Source organism: Taudactylus pleione, unplaced genomic scaffold (assembly GCF_031769625.1).
Source record: "Taudactylus pleione unplaced genomic scaffold, aTauple2 ptg000665l, whole genome shotgun sequence".
Taxonomy (NCBI): domain Eukaryota; kingdom Metazoa; phylum Chordata; class Amphibia; order Anura; family Myobatrachidae; genus Taudactylus; species Taudactylus pleione.
This window is the reverse complement of record NW_028285067.1, coordinates 513,434-531,009: the sequence shown is the minus strand read 5'-3', so window position 1 is coordinate 531,009 and position 17,576 is coordinate 513,434. Positions and strand designations below refer to the sequence as shown.

The window sequence follows — 17,576 nt, the reverse complement described above, 5'->3', positions numbered from 1 at the left end:
TCTGTACACATAGTACCTACTCTATTTCATTTTATTTATTCACAAAACCACTACTATTCCGTTTAACAATTAATTTTATCTGTCATCTCTGTCTTCTTTTTATGCCAGATAGAGGCAACATTATGTTTATGACTTCCAATCTTGCCTATATAATGCCAAAAAACAACAACTTTTGGTTAGTTGAACAGTTGATCCGTGCAGACAGTACCAACCTATGTGATTTTTATAAGTATATAAAGCATACTCAACCGTAGACCAGACACACCAAGGCATCAAGACCATTTTGTGTAGCTTACAGTTTCTGTCTTTTTTAAAAACACTGTTAATATTATATGGTAACTATATAAATGCAGCATGACACAACTTCACAAATTTCAAATATGAAATTTATTAGGAGATGAATATAACACTGGGGAGGAATGAGAGTAGAGAAGTTGCAGACATTCCCATTTTGAGAGTACCTCAAGCTTCAGTCAATTACTCTTTACTCTTCGCTTTCTTTCTGCAGATAAATAAGAAGATGAATTTGTTATTTTTATGTGTCTGGTAAAAATTTAAGTAATTTAAGGTGATACATGTTGAACGTATTTACCTTTCCACCAATATCACGGCTCTTGACCCTCAGTTTGTTCACTTGGGACTCTGCAATGTCAGCTCTCTCCTCGGCCTCTTCAAGCTCATGCTGTACCTTCCTGAAGCGGCTCAGGTGGGCATTGGACTGTTCCTCCTAAATATTACAGAAGGGAAGAATGAAAGTGCAATTCTACCTTGCACAGTATTCAAGAGTCAAGTCAACTTCAAAAGGTATAAACTCATGACCAACTAACTTTGGAAAAAAAGGCATTACTTACAGATTCCTCAGCCTGTCTCTTGTAGGCCTTTACTTTCAGCTGCAGTTTGTCAACCAGATCCTGCAGTCTCAGACCGTTCTTCCTGTCTTCCTCAGTCTGTAAAAGGAAAATATTCAGATTTCAGCATTCTGTTTCCTAAAACGACTGGTCACACAGATTGACGGTTCTAATGTTCGTGTCTTGAATGACACGGATCACTTTGTTTAAAAAAGCCTACCTGGTAGGTCAGTTCCTTTACTCTCCTCTCATATTTACGAACACCTTTAATTGCCTCAACTCCGCGCTTCTGTTCATTCTCCAGCTCATTCTCTAGTTCACGCACCTGTGGATAACATATAACAAGTGTAACTTTACCAACTTGTACAACCACTAACATTGTCCCTAACACCATATAAAGTGAACTTACTCTGGATTCCAGTTTCTGGAGCTGCTTCTTGCCACCCTTCAATGCCAACTGTTCAGCTTCATCCAGACGATGCTGCAGGTCCTTCACTGTCTGTTCAAGGTTCTTCTTCATTCTTTCCAAGTGGGCGCTGGTGTCCTGCTCCTTCTTCAGCTCCTCTGCCATGAGGGCAGCCTTAAGCAAAGAAGTAAAATGTTGAAGCAAACAACAGCACCTTATTATTATAGTAGTTTAGTGGTAGCATGACATAGAACACATACATCTGTGATGGCCTTCTTGGCTTTCTCTTCAGCATTTCTAGATTCCTGGACAGATTCCTCAACTTCGTTCTGGAGCTGAGCAATGTCACTTTCCAGCTTCTTCTTGCTGTTGATGAGGCTGGTGTTCTGCAGGAGGACATGTATCATTTACTACATGACGTGGATCATTTTAAATAATAAATTTCTAGTGATGATCAGCAGCAGATCTTACCTGAGAATGCAAAAGCTGAACACGTTCACTGGAATCCAGAAGTTCCTGTTCTGCGATCTTGCGAGATCTCTCTGTCTGTTCCAGGGCAGCCCTGTTCTCCTCAAGTTCAGCCTGTTGTAGGTTATTTCTACGTTCAATCACAGCAACCTGTTCCTTCAGGTCCTCCTGTCCCCTCAGGGCATCATCCAGTTGCAGCTGAGCATCCTGTTGGGCAAAGAGTATAAGATTTAAGTTAATATTTTACTTATTTGTTACCATTTCACTCACACTGAGATGTACATGCATTAACTGACAATATATAGATGATATTACTAATCAGAAAAAAAGAATGTATAAGTAGATTAAAAAATATGCAGATTTTTAAAATACATAATCTAAATATGTTGAATAGTTTGATCAGTAACTTGTACATTGGGAACACTAAGTTATATGCCAGACGCTGCATTATGTTAGACAGACCTTCAGTTGTCCCTGCACGTTCCTGAGTTGTTTCTGTGCCTCTGCAGCCTGGCGGTTGGCATGGCTGAGCTGGATCTCAAGTTCATTCAAGTCTCCTTCCATCTTCTTCTTCAGCCTCAGAGCATCATTTCTGCTCCTGATTTCAGAGTCCAATGTGCTCTGAATGGTGTCAATGGATCTCTGGCTGTTTCTCTTCAGCTGATCAATCTCCTCGTCCTTCTCTGCAATCTTCCTGTCTACCTCAGACTTGATCTGGTTCAGTTCCAGCTGGACACGCAGGATCTTGGCTTCTTCATGTTCCAGTGATCCCTTTGGAAATAGATTTAAGACAATACTTTACTCAACTGTAATAATATAAATAAATACTCTAATGATAAAATGAGCAAATCTAAAGACTCCACAGAAGTCAGTTCTAGTGACATACCTCAGCTTCCTCCAGGGCAGCCTGTAGGTCACTCTTTTCCTGCTCAACCTGCTTCTTGGTCTTCTCCAGTTCATTAATAGATTTCCCAGTCTCACCAATCTGTTCAGTCAGATCTGAAATCTCCTCTGGAAAAGAGATTAACAAATAAATACTGAATACACAAAAAATTTATGTTTATTAAATCTTCAGCACAAAATAAACTAATTTGATCATAAATACCTAGCCATTTGACTTTTATCACTAAAAATGGATTAAAGTAAACAACATTGTCTTGTAAGAAATAAACATACGCTGCAAGTTCTTGTTTTCGCGTTTCAGGGTTTCTACTTGTTCCAGGGCCTCTTCATAAGCATTCTTCATCTTGAAGATCTCAGTGCTCAAGCTTCTGGCCTCTTTCTGAGCAGCCTCCAGTTCAGCCTGACCCTCTTCATATTTCTGCTTCCATTCTACTAGGACCTGTTAAGATTAATCACAACAAATAAACACTCTGCACAGTGTGCATGTAAGCTATAATAGTACCACAGTGGTGTATTTGCCTATTTACCTTATCAAAGTTCTTCTGCTTCTTATCAAGGGCAGCTGCTGCACTGTTTGCTCTCTCCACATCGACCATAAGGTCCTCCACCTCAGCCTGCAGCCTCTGCTTGGTCTTCTCCAAGGAGGCAGATTTGGAGTTCACAGCCTCTACTTGTTCCTCAGCATCCTGCAAGCGCTGAGCCAGCTTCTTCCTGTTAGTGCATTCAAAAAAATTGAACATTATTTTTAGGAAATTATTCAGAATTTATATATTAAACAAATTTGCCTGTTTAAGAACATACTTGGCATCTTCCAGCTCCTCTGTACGCTGAATGGCATCAGTTTCGTATTTGGTCCTCCATTGGGCAACTTCACCATTAGCTTTAGACAAGGTTCGCTGGAGTTCAGCCTTGGCTTCTTGTTCCTCTTCATATTGCTCACGAAGCAAGTCGTTGTCATGGCGGGAAGATTGCAGGGCATGGGCAAGGGCATTCTTAGCCTGGAATTGACAGAAAAAGAGTGGTTTGTTGAAAAATGACTGACGTCATGTTAAACATTTGGTATCAAAACTTATTTAGACAACTCTGACTCCTTACCTTTGATTCCTCCTCAAGTTGTCTCTTGAGCTCCTCAACCTGTTGTGTGAATCCCTGCTTTCCTCTGGAGAGCTGAGAAATTAGAGATTCCTTCTCTTCAAGCTGACGAGCCAGCTCACCTGGAATTAAACAAATCTTACAGTTTAAAAAACAATGGGTTTATCTTAAAAAAAAAAAGCACAGACCTTATCATTTATATCCATTGGTTATTACAAAATGGGATCCATTACACTATTTTCTGCACTAGTCAGCAATAGTTAATTGCCTAAAATGCCGGAATATACCTTCTGTGGTGAGAAAGACATCACTTGGTGACTTACATTCCACACCAAAACATTTGTGGATCTGTTGTCTAGGCTATTAATATTATTATTTAATTTTTTTTGCTATACTCTTACAGAGCATGTTACTAAAGTAATGATAATGACAATAATTTCATGTACCATTCTCAGTCTGGAAACGAGCCCTTTGGGTAGAGAGGTCATTAATCAATCGTTGATGCTGATCATCCTTGGCCTTCACTTCGCTAAGTTGGTCCTCAAGCACACGGTTTACTTTCTCCAGGTTGGCCTTCAGGAACAGATATTCATGTTATTATCTTTATAGTTGTAATAGAATAACACCCCCCAAAAAAATGGAGAATGCAGTACCTTAGACTTAGAGATGCTCTCCAGGTTGCTGGCAAGGTCATCAACCTCCATCTTCAGCTCGCTCTTCTCTTTCTCCAGTTTCTGTTTGACACGCTGCAGGTTGTCGATCTGTTCCCCAAGCTCGGCAACACTGTCGGCATGCTTCTTGCGCAGGGCAGCGGCTACAGCTTCATGCTGGAGGGTGGCTTCTTCCAGGTCACGTCTCACTTTCTGGAACTCAGCTTCTCGCTTCTTATTCACCTCAATCTGGGCAGATGATGCACCTCCAGCCTCTTCAAGTCTTTCACTAATTTCCTCAAGTTCTCTGGAGAGATCGGCCCTCTGTTTTTCAACCTTAGCGCGGGCTGCCCGTTCAGCTTCAATTTCCTCCTCAAGCTCTTCAATACGGGCCTAGGAAGTAGCAGTTTATTAATACATTGGAGAAAATATGTAATGTACTGTATAAGTATAAGACATGATTCTTTCAGTAACCCACATACCTGGAGTTCCTTGATCTTCTTTTGCAGTTGTGATCCCAGTGACTGCTCATCTTCTATCTTTCCTTGGAGTTGGCTAATCTCAAAGTCCTTCCTATGGTTGCCAAAAATATAAAGGTTATAAAATGTATCCATGCCTGAGAAGGTGCCAGAGGGCAATACTAACTAATCCTAAAAATATTTAAACAGGAAAGGGTTATTACAACTGTTGACTAACGTGTGTGTGTGTGTCTCATGAAATCCTTTCTTGTAGTGAAGTAACGCACATCAGGATTGCTTATATTATACACACTTTTTGCAGATTTGATCTTTCCTCTAAAGGAACTTTTATTGCATCCAACTTATTTCGAGGACTTAAGTCCTGTCCCTGACAGCAGCACCATCAATTAGCATTCAACCAGATATATTTAAACCAATTCCACCTGCCAGTTGAAACTTGCCATCTCACCAGCAACCACACTAGACTGGACAAGTCCAGCTTTGAAATTGCTGTCCAGTAAGAAACACACTCATTGCACTGCATTTACTTGTACTGAGCAGCCGTTATGCTGTCCATACTATACATGAGATTACATGCTGACCCACTCATTAGGCTTGATACTTTTTAGTGATTCAACTGACATCGATATATACAACGATAGCAACTTTGGTTTTACATTTTGTGCATGAGACGCACCCTGGGGTTTTTTTTTTTTCCTGGGGGATACTAAGAAAGAGACACTAACTCTATATAACAATTTAACAATGCATTAGCTACTGGTTGGAATTATTCCACTAATCCAATGAAACGAAGCTGTTATGTGGGACTATACCTTTGTACTATCCATGTTGTAAGATTCTGGGTGAATGTCAGTTCAGAGGAGTATTACAATGCGTAAGAAGATACATCAATAGTTAGATTAAGAGACCTATGTGGTATCTATACTGTTTTAGAATCCCTGCGTTTGCGTGTTTTCTCTATTACTATTTTGATGTTTTTTTTCTATGCGATATGTGTATCTTATGAAGATTCATTTTTATGTGTAATTGATGACTGATTGTTCCAAAGCATACAGTAGCTGAGTAACGAAGTGTTCTTGATTTGTAGTTGCTGTTTGTTATATGTCCATTTGGTATATAAATAATTCCTTTTTATTCAACCTGTTCTGACTTCTAAACACCTTGCCAATAATTGATACATACGCACATATTGTACACATTACTATGTTTATATTTTCATCATTGGAATCCTTCTTACCCCACTCATAATCATTACAAAATGTGCCCAAGTGCTGTTTTGAAAGTTCTGTCAAAAGAAAAGAAAATACGGAATACACACTTTTTAAGTTTTTCATCAGTCTGCTGTTTCTCATTTTCAAGATCCATGACTGTCTCCTGGGTCAGTTTGAGGTCACCTTCAAGCTTCCTTTTGGCTCTCTCAAGGTCAAGACGAAGTTTCTTCTCTTGTTCCAGGGAACCTTCCAGCTACACGCATGCATGTTTTTAATTTCATTAGTATACAAGGAGATACTCCAATATTTACAATGATTAATATGTTTTACAATTACATACATCATCGACTTGCTGTTCCAGCTTTGTCTTGGCTTTGGTCAAGGAATTGACTTTGTCTTCTTCAGCTTGAAGGTCATCAAGTGTCTGTTGGTGAGATTCCTGGAGAGCCTTCTTCTCCTTTGTGACTTTGGATACATTTTCATCCAGAGTTGCTAATTCTTCAGTTAGGTTTTTCACCTAGAAATAAAATGAGAAAGATTAGCTTAAAACAGTTTTTATGTTGTATGTTGGAAGTCCTGGATGCCTTCATTGTTGACTCTACCTTGTTTTCTGTGGCATGTTTTTCCTTTTCTACTTTAGCAAGAGTAAGTTCCAAGTCATCAATATCTTTCTTCAGCTCAGAGCATTCATCCTCCAATTTTCTCTTCTTGGCTGTCAACTCAGCATTGCTTTCTTCCTCATCTTCAAGCCTCTCAGTGATCTCCTTGATCTTTGATTCCAGTTGGATCTTGTTCTTGATAAGACCTTCACATCTTTCCTCAGCATCGGCCAGAGTTTCAGATTCCTACGGAATATAAGATGCACTCAGCCTACTATGTTTTTTTTTTTTTAGTTACAATATAAAGATCTTTTTCATTTAATCTTGTATGTAATGCATTCCTACCGACTGGGATTGTAGTAGCAATTCATTTTTCTCTTGCACCAGGGAAATTAATTTCTCCTCTAATTCCTTCTTTTTGGCTTCTGCCTTGATCAAAGCTTCTTTGGTCTTCTCAAACTCCTCTTTGATGTTTGCCATCTCCTTCTCATTTTCAGCGCTCATCAGAAGTGGCTTAATCTTGAAATACAACTTCATCCATGGCCAGTGTTTGACATTCATGAAGGATCGTACATTGTACTGGATGACAAATAGTGCCTCCCTGTTTGAGAAATGGACATAATGTAAGGTCTTGTTTGAAAAACTGGTAACTTGCTAGTATACTTTTGCAACACAAAATTATTATTACCTTCTCTCCATCATTTTCTTAAACTCAACTCTCATTAAGAAGGCTCTGCAAAGAGCCTGAGTGCGAGTGATCAGTTGTGCCAACTTTTCATCTCTCAACTCTTCCAGGGTACCCAGGAGACCAGCTTTAAAGAACACCTTATGTAAGAAAAAAAATTATTATTTAGAGTTTAAAGAAGACAAAGGCTGGATTCACAAGATGTCTTATAGCTATTCATTGTGTACCTTGGTGTGTCCAAATTTGTATTGTGTGTGATCTACATCTATTGAGCCCAAGAGTTTCTCAGCTGCCTTCTTGCTGTCTATGAACTGCCCATCTGGAATTGCACTGGCATTCAGCACCTTGTAACTGTGTAACCAAACAAAGTTGGAGAAAAATAATGACTAGTTTTAGAAATTGATAAGAAAATTGGCAAATGAGATGGCTGCTTAACATTTCAATAATTTAGTTAAATATGTTTTAGTGATTTAATATTTTCTGGGGTTTTATTTTGAGGCATGATGCTCCATTAATTTTTCATTACTAAAGATAATGCAGAATATATTCAGAAGGACAATCACTGCGCAAAAAAATAGGTTCTGCTTCCTACCACCTTGTAAAGAAAAAGCAATCAGCTCACTTTATAGTTTGTAGGCAACAACGAATATTCTGCAGAGCAGTTGGGCTCTGTATTCCAAGATGATGTTTACAATTTGTTTTTAGAACTATAACAAAATACAAAATATATATTATAACGAAAAGTGGAAATGTGTAGTAGATCCAATCCAAAATAGACTCCAAAGATGTATGTACCCTGACTCCAACAATTCCCCTTTTTGGTATTATGCTTATAGAATGACTGGATAAGGTTTGCCTTAAGTAATAAGGGTCTTTATTGCCAGTTCCTCCTTTGTTCACAGAGCTCCAAATGACTTCATATCTCAGAAAGAAAATGAGTTGGATATAGTGTAATACCTAGGAATACAGCGCCCAACTGCCCTGCAGAGTACTTAAGATAATGAATTAAAAATGAAACTTATATGAAATGATTTAATACTCTAAAAAGAAAAAGTACCGTTGCTTAAAGTCAGCGTAGAGGATTCTGCTTGGGAATCCCTTTCTGCAGATTCTGATGCCTTCCAATACACCGTTACATCTCAACTGGTGGATGATCAGGTAGTTATCCATGATACCTATCAGTACAGAATTAATTATTTTGGAAAATAGAACCACAATTTCTGCCAGGTCTGAATGTTTGTTGCATTATGAGAGAAAAATAAATGATTAAGACTGTACCTGGAGTCTTGGTTTCATTGGGGATCAGACAACGTACAAAGTGAGGGTGGGTGCTTCTCAAGTTGGTCATCAGCTTGTTCAAGTTTTCCTACAACAGGCATAAAAGAAAAGAAAATATATTGAACATTGTACAGGATGCAGATGATTATCACATACACACTGAACTATGACTGTATATTCACAAACTACAATGGATTATACTATAATCAGTTTGTATCAGCCATATAGGTCTTATACTGTACGCAGATTATACTGACCCTGAACAGACAAGATACAGTCTGGAAAGAGGATCCCTTCTTCTTCTTTCCTCCTTTGCCACCACTGCTAGCCTCTGTTTGTTAAAAAAAAAAAATAAATAACAGTCATCACATTAATATTCATTATCTATATTTGAAAAAACCTTTAACCAGAAACAGACAACAACTCACCTTCAGCAGCACTGCCGGCCGCGTAGAGGAAGGCCAGCAGTTTGACTGAAGACTTCTGGTACAGCTGGATAACAGATTCGTTCAGTGGGTCCTTATTCTTTTCAAGCCAGCCAGAGATGTTGTAATCCACAGTACCAGCATAATGCACCAGGGAAAAGTGAGCTTCAGCCTTTCCTTTGCCAGGCTTGGGCTTCTCAAAGTTCTTGCACTTGCCAAGATGCTGCTCATACAGCTTGTTCTTGAAGGATGTGTCAGTGGATTTGGGGAACATGCACTCCTCTTCAAGGATGGAGAAGATACCCATGGGCTGCATGCATACATATAAAGTTGGTGAATTTCAGAATACCATGTCATTGCTTTTTGAAGGACTAACTAGATTAATCTATGTGAACTCACCTTCTCAATGAGCTCAATGCAGGCAGCCAGATCCATACCAAAGTCAATGAACTCCCAGTCAATACCTTCCTTCTTGTATTCTTCCTGTTCCAGGACGAACATGTGATGGTTGAAGAACTGCTGCAGTTTCTCATTGGTGAAGTTGATGCAGAGCTGTTCCAAGCTGTTGAACTGTGAGGGACAGAAAGGAGATGAGGGACCGCAGTGCGACTTGCTTGAAAGAATCACAAGGCAAGAACAGGTCAATAGCTTACATCAAAGATTTCAAATCCAGCAATATCCAGCACACCAATGTAGAGATGCCTGGCCTGCTTGGTGTCCAGCTGTTGGTTGATACGAGTGACCATCCACAAGAAGAGTTTCTCAAAGACAGACTTGCAGAGGGCACCTACAGAGTTGTAGACCTGAAGAGGAGACCACAACATTTGTTAACACACTGGTGGAAATAAACTTGTCCATTGTACCCCTTTTTTTTTTGTTTTCAGTTCTTAATGTACCTGTGGCACAGTCTGTCCCTTGGTGACAAACTCATTGCCGACCTTCACTCTTGGGTAGCACAAAGCTTTCAGCAAATCAGCGGAGTTCAGACCCATCAAGTAGGCGATCTTATCAGCAACTAGACATAGAACGTGCAGCATGAAATTAATCTGACAAAATCACGGATGAGAAATATTTATCATTGTATTTGGTGATCAATGAAAATAAGCACAAACCATCTGTGCTGTCTGGCTCAGCCTGCTCCTCCCTCTGCTTCTGCTTGAACTTCAAGTTGCCGTGGTGCATGACGGCGCCTGTCATTTTGTAGATGCCGATCTTCTCATCAGCATTGAATCCCAGGACGTCAATGGCGGTCTGTTGGGTAATAATTCATTAATATTGATTTAATACTATGAGTGTCCAACCTTGAAAACAAATACAGCAGCAATCACTGACTCAAAGTAACAGCTCTTTGTTCGAAAATTCTCAACTACTTACATCTGTGGCCATAAACTCCTCCACATCATCAATACTCTTCACAACAATCTCACCCTGGCTGATAGCGGGGTAGTCGTAGGGGTTGGTGGTGATGAGAAGCATCTCTAAAGTAAAACATAATGCAATCAGGCAACATGGCTTAGCATTTATTATACAGATGTGTCAGTAGTACAAGAACTGGATCGTGAACTTTGGATCACAATATTGAAATTATATTAATTATCCAGGTGCTATTGAGTTACAAAGGCAGAGCCAGTGGGTGTTTTGGGGTCTATGTACTTAGCCTTGGCGAGAGGTAAAGTGGACGGAGATAAAGTACCAACCAATCAGCTCCTAACTGTAATTTTTCAAACATAGCCTGTAATGTGACAGCTAGGAGCTGATTGGTTGGTGCTTTATCTCCGTCCACTTTATCTCTCTCCAAGGCTTAGGACATGGAGCCCTTTGTTCTTAAGGTATGCAGTCACAATTTAAAATGTCGTCATTCATCTGCAAGATGTCGACCTTTACAGAATGTCGACATCGGAAGTGTTGACATTGTCATAATATCAACATTTCCATTAGGGTTAGCATTAAGGTTAGGGTTATGGGCAGAATAAGAAGAAAATCATAATATCGACATGCTAACAAGTTGATATAACATAGGTGTCGACCTGCTGAGTGTCAACATGGCAATTGTCGACATTATGAGCACGTCAACATGTTCAATGTCAGCATTGTGATAATGTTGACATGATGAATGTCTAACATTTATACCAAACCCATTCAAGAAAACGGCTGACATTGTCAAGATTGTTTAATATCATTATTTTTTTTCAATATCTGTTTATTAAGGCATTACATCACATTACACGCATTGTTTAATATTATTATTATAGTACGGATATGTATGAGTATTTAGGGTTCTTTTCATAGTCGCTTAATTTATAGAAAAGCAGGAGAAAATCAACATTTTCACCTACTTTTGTATAAATTAAGTATCGGGGCTATTCATCATAAAGTTAACATAGGAGATATACCTGAGATCTCCTGCTTACCTTTCAGACACGATCTGGCCCGCTGTGCCCATACACTAGTATTGGGATTGGGGGACCTCGATAATTAACATAATACATAGGCCCCTAAGTGTTAGACTAATAACCATACATTTTGCAGGTCTAAACAGTTCCACAGTTCCTCATATTTGTGGGTAAATAAAAGTGAACTTACCAACAATCTCTGGTTTCTTGTTTGTCATGATCTGGTAGAAGATGTGGTAGCTTCTCTCAGCTGAAAGCTGGAAGGTTACTCTGGACTTTTCCAGCAGATCTGCAGATTTAAGATGCATTGTATACATGAGTACGTGTAATAATCTTAAGCACAAAGTAGGAACTGAAAGGGATGCGTTCATACTTACATGTTTCAATATCAGCTGAAGCCAGTTTTCCAGTTGTTCCAAAGTGGATTCTAATGAATTTACCCTAAACACGACAAATAATTTAGAAAACAGGGTCACATTACAAAATTATACAAATGACAACAGAAAAGAACAGGTCTCTTTATTTATACGTACAAAACGGGAGGAGTTGTCATTTCTCACGGTCTTGGCATTACCGAAGGCTTCCAGCAGAGGGTTAGCCTGGATAATTTGATCCTCCAGACTTCCCTGAAGACAAATATGTAAGGTTGATTAGTATAATTACAATAAAATGCATGTTTTATGAGTAATGGCGGCTGTACACGGCCAGATGAAAGTCCCCATCAAACTGACAGACAGACCAGTTATCTGACATTGCCATACATTGTCAGGTAATCGGGCTGTCTGTCTAATGGTGAGCATATCCAAGCACCAATTATCACATCTGTTGGGCAAGTTGAAATATTTGTCATGCCCGACCTTCCGATCATTGGTACTCGGTCGTGGCCATACTTGAAGGAATAGCGATGTCAGCATTTGCAAACACACAGTAGGAGAAGGGATTGTAATAAAAACCTAACAATGTTTATTGTTGGACAATGACTCTCATAAATCTCTATGCAGGAATCTAGCTCTTGACATTGGCACTCAGTGCATCTTCATAATTACATAACTGTGTTAACTCAAGTAGATGTAATATGGCCCAGGAGAATGCAATTCTCCACGGATGTTATAAGATACATTTCCTCATATTGCTCAGTAACAAAACATAATGTATGGTAATATTTGGATGTGATAATATATTCACTTAAATTTTAACATAATGCTAGACATGACATAATGTCTTAACTTTTGTTTATTGATTATAACAGAGCAGGATCGGCTTAAGAGAGGAGGGGGCTTGTGTGCAGACTCAGTGTGGGCCCCCAACCTCTCTTGCTGGAGCAGTTGTTACTGAGTAGGTTCTAGCAATTCGCCAGAGTCTACTGTGATTGCCTAGGCCTCCGGAAACATGGCGCCCACACCACGCGCAGATCTTTGGGAAATTGGCGGGTGGGCCATTTTCCCGGTAATATCTATGGTGCCAATGCCAGAGATGGAAGTATAATGTATGGATGCAGGGTGTGCAGTGTGGGCCCCCCTGGACAGCACACCCTGCACCCTTTATAGATACTCCTATGTAACAGAGTATATAGTATGACAGTGTAATGTGAAGTTTAATGCAGTGATATAAGGAACAAGGTAGAAGTAGGGTGAGTTGTCATTAGTACATATGACAAGGGTAGTGTTCTGCAGATTTCTATAGTGGTCTGCAGACTTATACTGTACTCTTTTAGTAGGAAGACTGATACTTGCAGAATAATTGTAAGGTCCAGTATAATAAATGTCTATTGGTCAATACATTCAGTTCCCATACTTAAAATGTCCCTTTTCTCATATATGCCTTAACCTATCCAGACAAAAATGATGCCTCATTTGTGTTCTTCAAATAGCGTTGGTGCCATGATACATAGGCCCCTTAGTGTAAATATGTATAGGAAGATAGATAAAGTAACTGCAAGAAGTTCTTCCAATGACTTCTTAATTTTCTATTGTTAAAACACATTTAGGAGCCTATGTATCAATCTTTTTGTTACAGAAAATTATGCAGAAACTGCAGTTTCTGCATAATTTTATGTAGTGTTCCATATGTTCTAAGAGCACAATGCAGGAGGTTTCACAGAAATCTCCGGCAAAGTGCTGATTAGCGCTGCAGATCGCAGTCCCCATTATTATCAATGGGTACTACGATCTGATCCCTATGTACTAAACTCCAAAAACCAAAGCTTTTTGGAGTTTAGCGCCGGTTGTTAATACCATCTTCAGATGGTGTAAACCACTGTAAGCCTATGGAGGCTCCAGGGGCAGGAGAGAGATCTTTCGATCTCTCCCACGCAGCCCCCGGACAGTCCCAGTAGCTGACGCTCTGCGCAGTGTCAGCTTCCCCGAGAGAAGTCTCACTTCTGTGAAAGACTTCTCCTAAATGCCGGGGATATAACTCGAAGGGACAACGATTACCACAACCGCTGTCCCTGCGAGTTCCCCTTTGTACATAGCAGGGATATTTTCATTTAAAATGAAAATATCTCCTGCGAATTGGATACATAATAATCGCGCCAGTACTGCGATTATTAGTACATAGACCCCATAGTAAATGGAACGGTGAACAAGTGGTCTCTAATTACTGACCTCCAGCTTTTGGATAATTTATACAGTCAGCGCCAAACATATTATGCAATACCCTACAGAGAAAATGTCATAACTTACATCAGCCCTTCCCCGTTGGCATTTACAGCCTAAATTCCCTACTGCGTGTGAGCACACACATGGGCGCACGTACACACACACACACAGTCATGTTTGTCAATAGCCAATTAATCTATCAGTATGTTTAACCAATCATATTGATTATTTCAATTTCAGGAATTCCTAGTTACATAATTGTGCTGCTAACGCTATGTAATATGATCCAGGAGAATGCAAAGGATGGGATTTTCTTTATAACTGTACAATGCTCCCACTACATGTTTGAAATCCCAGAGGCTGATATAAGGTAAATTTCCTCATGTTGTTTAGTTACAAATAATAAATGTAAAATGATCAGTGTGATTTGATAATATTTTTGTATTGCTGTAACAGAGTATAGAACTGTAGTATATTATGAGGTTTTAATGCAGTGATATATGTAATGGGGAACAATTAAGGTGTCATTTGTAATTGTAAGTAGGACAAAAGCAGATTATTATGGTAGTGTGAAGATTAATATTACAGATCATTAGTATGAAGGCTAAAAAGGATGGACTTTGCTAAAGAAGAACTATGAGTTCTAATGTAATAGTTCCTATATCCACGATAGTTACCCTTACCCCTGGTTCAATGGGCATTTATCTCATGGCCCTATTTGCAAACCTGTCTTATCTTACCCAGACAAAAATTATACATCATTTGTGTTCCTCAAATAGCATTGGTGCCATTTAGATGTGATGTATTATGTATTCATTTAATTAGCTATTAATGATGATGTTGATGCTCAAATTGAGTCTAGAAGTAAGAAGTTACCTGCAAGCTGTTGCTCATTTGTTCCTTCTTCTTACCAGAATCACCGAGGGTTGCAATTGTTGCAAAGTACTGGATGACACGCTTGGTGTTTACAGTTTTCCCAGCACCAGATTCTCCACTGGAGGTCAAAGAGAGATAAAACAAGACATAAATAAAGAGGAATAAATGTAACAATAAATAGATAAATAATAATGAAAAACGATTAACCAACATATAGGATGTTTTACTTACGTAATCAGGACAGACTGATTTTCACGATCTGCCAAAAGAACATTAATGTGCATTAATCACATAATTAAAATGTGGCTCCTGAACCTAATGTCTAACAAGCATCAGTTTAAGATTTTTTCCTACCTGTTAACATGAACTGATAAGCGTTATCAGAGATGGAGAAGATGTGTGGTGGGGCTTCCACACGCTTCTTGCCTCTGTAGCCGGCTACAACCTTAGGGTCGTACACTGGAAGCCACTTGTAGGGGTTGACAGTGACACAGAAAAGCCCGGAGTAGGTCTGCAAGGTTGCAAAGTACATTAGATTGAGTAGCTGTCCTATAACATCTTATAAGCTAAGGATGCCCTATGCTCCCGATTAAACAATAACAAGAGGTTGAGCTGTTGCCATTCCAGTGGCGTATCTATAATGACTGTATGGTGTGCCGTGCACATAGTACCATGCTGCACATCTTAATTGCCCTCAAAATTATTAGTTTTAATGCAGAGAAAACACAAATTTAAACAATGGTCTTCAGTTCTAGAGTTACAATAATAACTTTGGCTTTAAACTATTTCTGCCTAAATAACCCCTCAGAGTGAGTGTAGGTACTTACGTAGATCATCCAGGCTGCATAACGTTCTTTGAGGTTATACAGCACAGAGGCCTCATTCAGGTGAGTCATCATGGCCATGTCTTCAATCTTGTCATACTTGGGGGGATTTTGGGGGTAGACTTGAGCTTCTTTTGCGTCTACAGTCTGAAAAGTAAACAGTGCAGTTTTAGTTATACTCAATAACAATTTTCAAATGACAATCTGATTTGCTAGATATAATATCATCATTACCCTCCCATCGTCCGTCTTGACGGTGAGTTTTCCTTCTTCCCGAGCGGTGACAAGACCTTTCACGTAGAGTTCCTTCTGGTCATCCACGAAGCAGGTGTTCTTGGCATCAAAGGGCTTGTTTTGGGCTGCCAGTCTCTCTTTATCAGACTTACGGAGAAACTGGGCAGCTTCGCCAAAAACGGCCATCTCACCGTCCCCCATGGCTGCTGGTTTCTGGAATATGTTATTTGGTATGGTTTTATGCTTTTATAATATGAAACGCATACAAGACATAGACAGCACACAATGATCTCTTATACATGCTGGTGTGAATATTCTCCTTTAAGAAGATTTTTTCCTGTGCATGATTTGGGTAGTGGGACTGTCTGTAACTATGATATTTTGATAAATCAGGTCAATACACTTATGTTAGTTAATTATTATCAAATCAGATTCTAGCAATCAGTTATGTAGTAGTTTCTATAAAATAATAACTAAAATCTGATCGGTTGCTAAGGACAATACCTAAACTGGTCCTTTTTTTTGTATAGTTTGATATATCTCCCCCAAAATGACACAAGTCAGCATTAATTTGTTATCTGCTGTTGATTCAATGGGGTAAATTTACTAAGATGGGAGTTCTATTTAAGAAGTGATGTTGCCCATAGCAACCAATCAGATTCTACTTCTCATTTATCTAGAACCTTCTAGAAGATAATACCTGGAATCTGATTGGTTGCTATAGGCAACATCACTTCTTAATAGAACACCCATCTTAGTAAATTTACCCCAATCAATCCGTTTTACTAATCATTCAGTTAAACTGCACTTGAAGTATCATGAATACAATAAAATGCTGCCACGCTTAAGCAAAACTATCAACTTACTGTAAATTTTGAAAACAAAATAATTTATGGGACAGTTTTACACTTTTTTTTCCAATATACTGATTACGTGTCTGCATGTACATCAAATGATATTGGATTATGCTAATTTAATTTAATTGTATTTCTTTTGGAAGGGCTCGGTGGTGCACACTTCGGTGTGTTCCTGTGATCACCAGGCCATAAGAATCATTGTATATATGACATGTTAATATAATCTGTCCAGTATGGTCCATCCACTTGTATGGCCAAACTGGATTCAGATCTGGATATATGGAGACTGCACCAAAAGCAAGATAACATTGTATTCTGACCAAAGTTCCTATGCACCTTATTATATTTGTCTAGTAGTGTATCTTATATGGCCCATGTTATCTGAATGCTTAACATCACTTCCTCTACTGACGTGGATTTTGCTATACCAGCCACAAAACATGGTCATTGCTTCTCCTGCTCTACCTTTGACTTAAGCTGTCACACAATAAGGTAGCATGTACAAAATAAATACTCACCTTTTATTGCTCAAAGTGATGAAAAATGTGGTGGTTTTCCCACTAGTAAAATAAATTAAAAAATGATGGGTACATTTCAAGCGTAATAACTACAATATACTATTCTCCAAAATAAAAAAAAGCATAATATCAAAATAATTCTTAAAATAATCTTGAATGTTAAAATAACTAAAGCAATGTTTAAAATAAATTAGGAATATTCACATTATTACCAATAAATTTAATGGCTT

The 17,576-nt window shown here is 38.8% G+C and overlaps 1 protein-coding gene across 1 annotated transcript; it reads right to left on the bottom strand.

Annotated features, from left to right (window-relative positions):
* Positions 1-368: 368 nt before the first annotated feature.
* On the bottom strand, positions 369-17,389 carry LOC148478289 (myosin heavy chain, skeletal muscle, adult-like). The gene is made up of 40 exons (XM_088455683.1): positions 17,347-17,389; positions 15,972-16,184; positions 15,741-15,884; positions 15,268-15,424; positions 15,145-15,172; positions 14,914-15,031; positions 11,971-12,063; positions 11,815-11,878; positions 11,628-11,726; positions 10,419-10,522; positions 10,157-10,295; positions 9,941-10,059; positions 9,698-9,847; positions 9,444-9,614; positions 9,048-9,354; positions 8,877-8,950; positions 8,620-8,707; positions 8,399-8,516; positions 7,569-7,692; positions 7,345-7,481; positions 7,002-7,257; positions 6,660-6,902; positions 6,398-6,574; positions 6,165-6,310; positions 4,850-4,940; positions 4,371-4,760; positions 4,164-4,290; positions 3,721-3,839; positions 3,427-3,623; positions 3,153-3,336; positions 2,899-3,064; positions 2,609-2,733; positions 2,185-2,493; positions 1,726-1,929; positions 1,515-1,640; positions 1,258-1,428; positions 1,069-1,173; positions 852-947; positions 593-727; positions 369-502 (listed from the first exon to the last, which is right to left on the bottom strand). Exons 2-40 carry the CDS (start codon positions 16,170-16,172, stop codon positions 485-487), a joined length of 5,820 nt encoding a protein of 1,939 aa, XP_088311809.1. The 5' UTR covers positions 16,173-16,184; positions 17,347-17,389; the 3' UTR covers positions 369-484.
* Between the last annotated feature and the right edge of the window lie 187 nt (positions 17,390-17,576).

Excerpts from the sequence above, each read along its gene's own strand:
- LOC148478289 (XM_088455683.1), bottom strand. The coding sequence starts at position 16,172 with ATGGGGGACGGTGAGATGGCCGTTTTTGGCGAAGCTGCCCAGTTTCTC. Across the intron at positions 2,494-2,608 it reads CTGCCCTGGAGGAAGCTGAG|GGATCACTGGAACATGAAGA; the intron begins GTATGTCACTAG and ends CTATTTCCAAAG. Across the intron at positions 1,174-1,257 it reads TCCAGAAACTGGAATCCAGA|GTGCGTGAACTAGAGAATGA; the intron begins GTAAGTTCACTT and ends TGTTATCCACAG.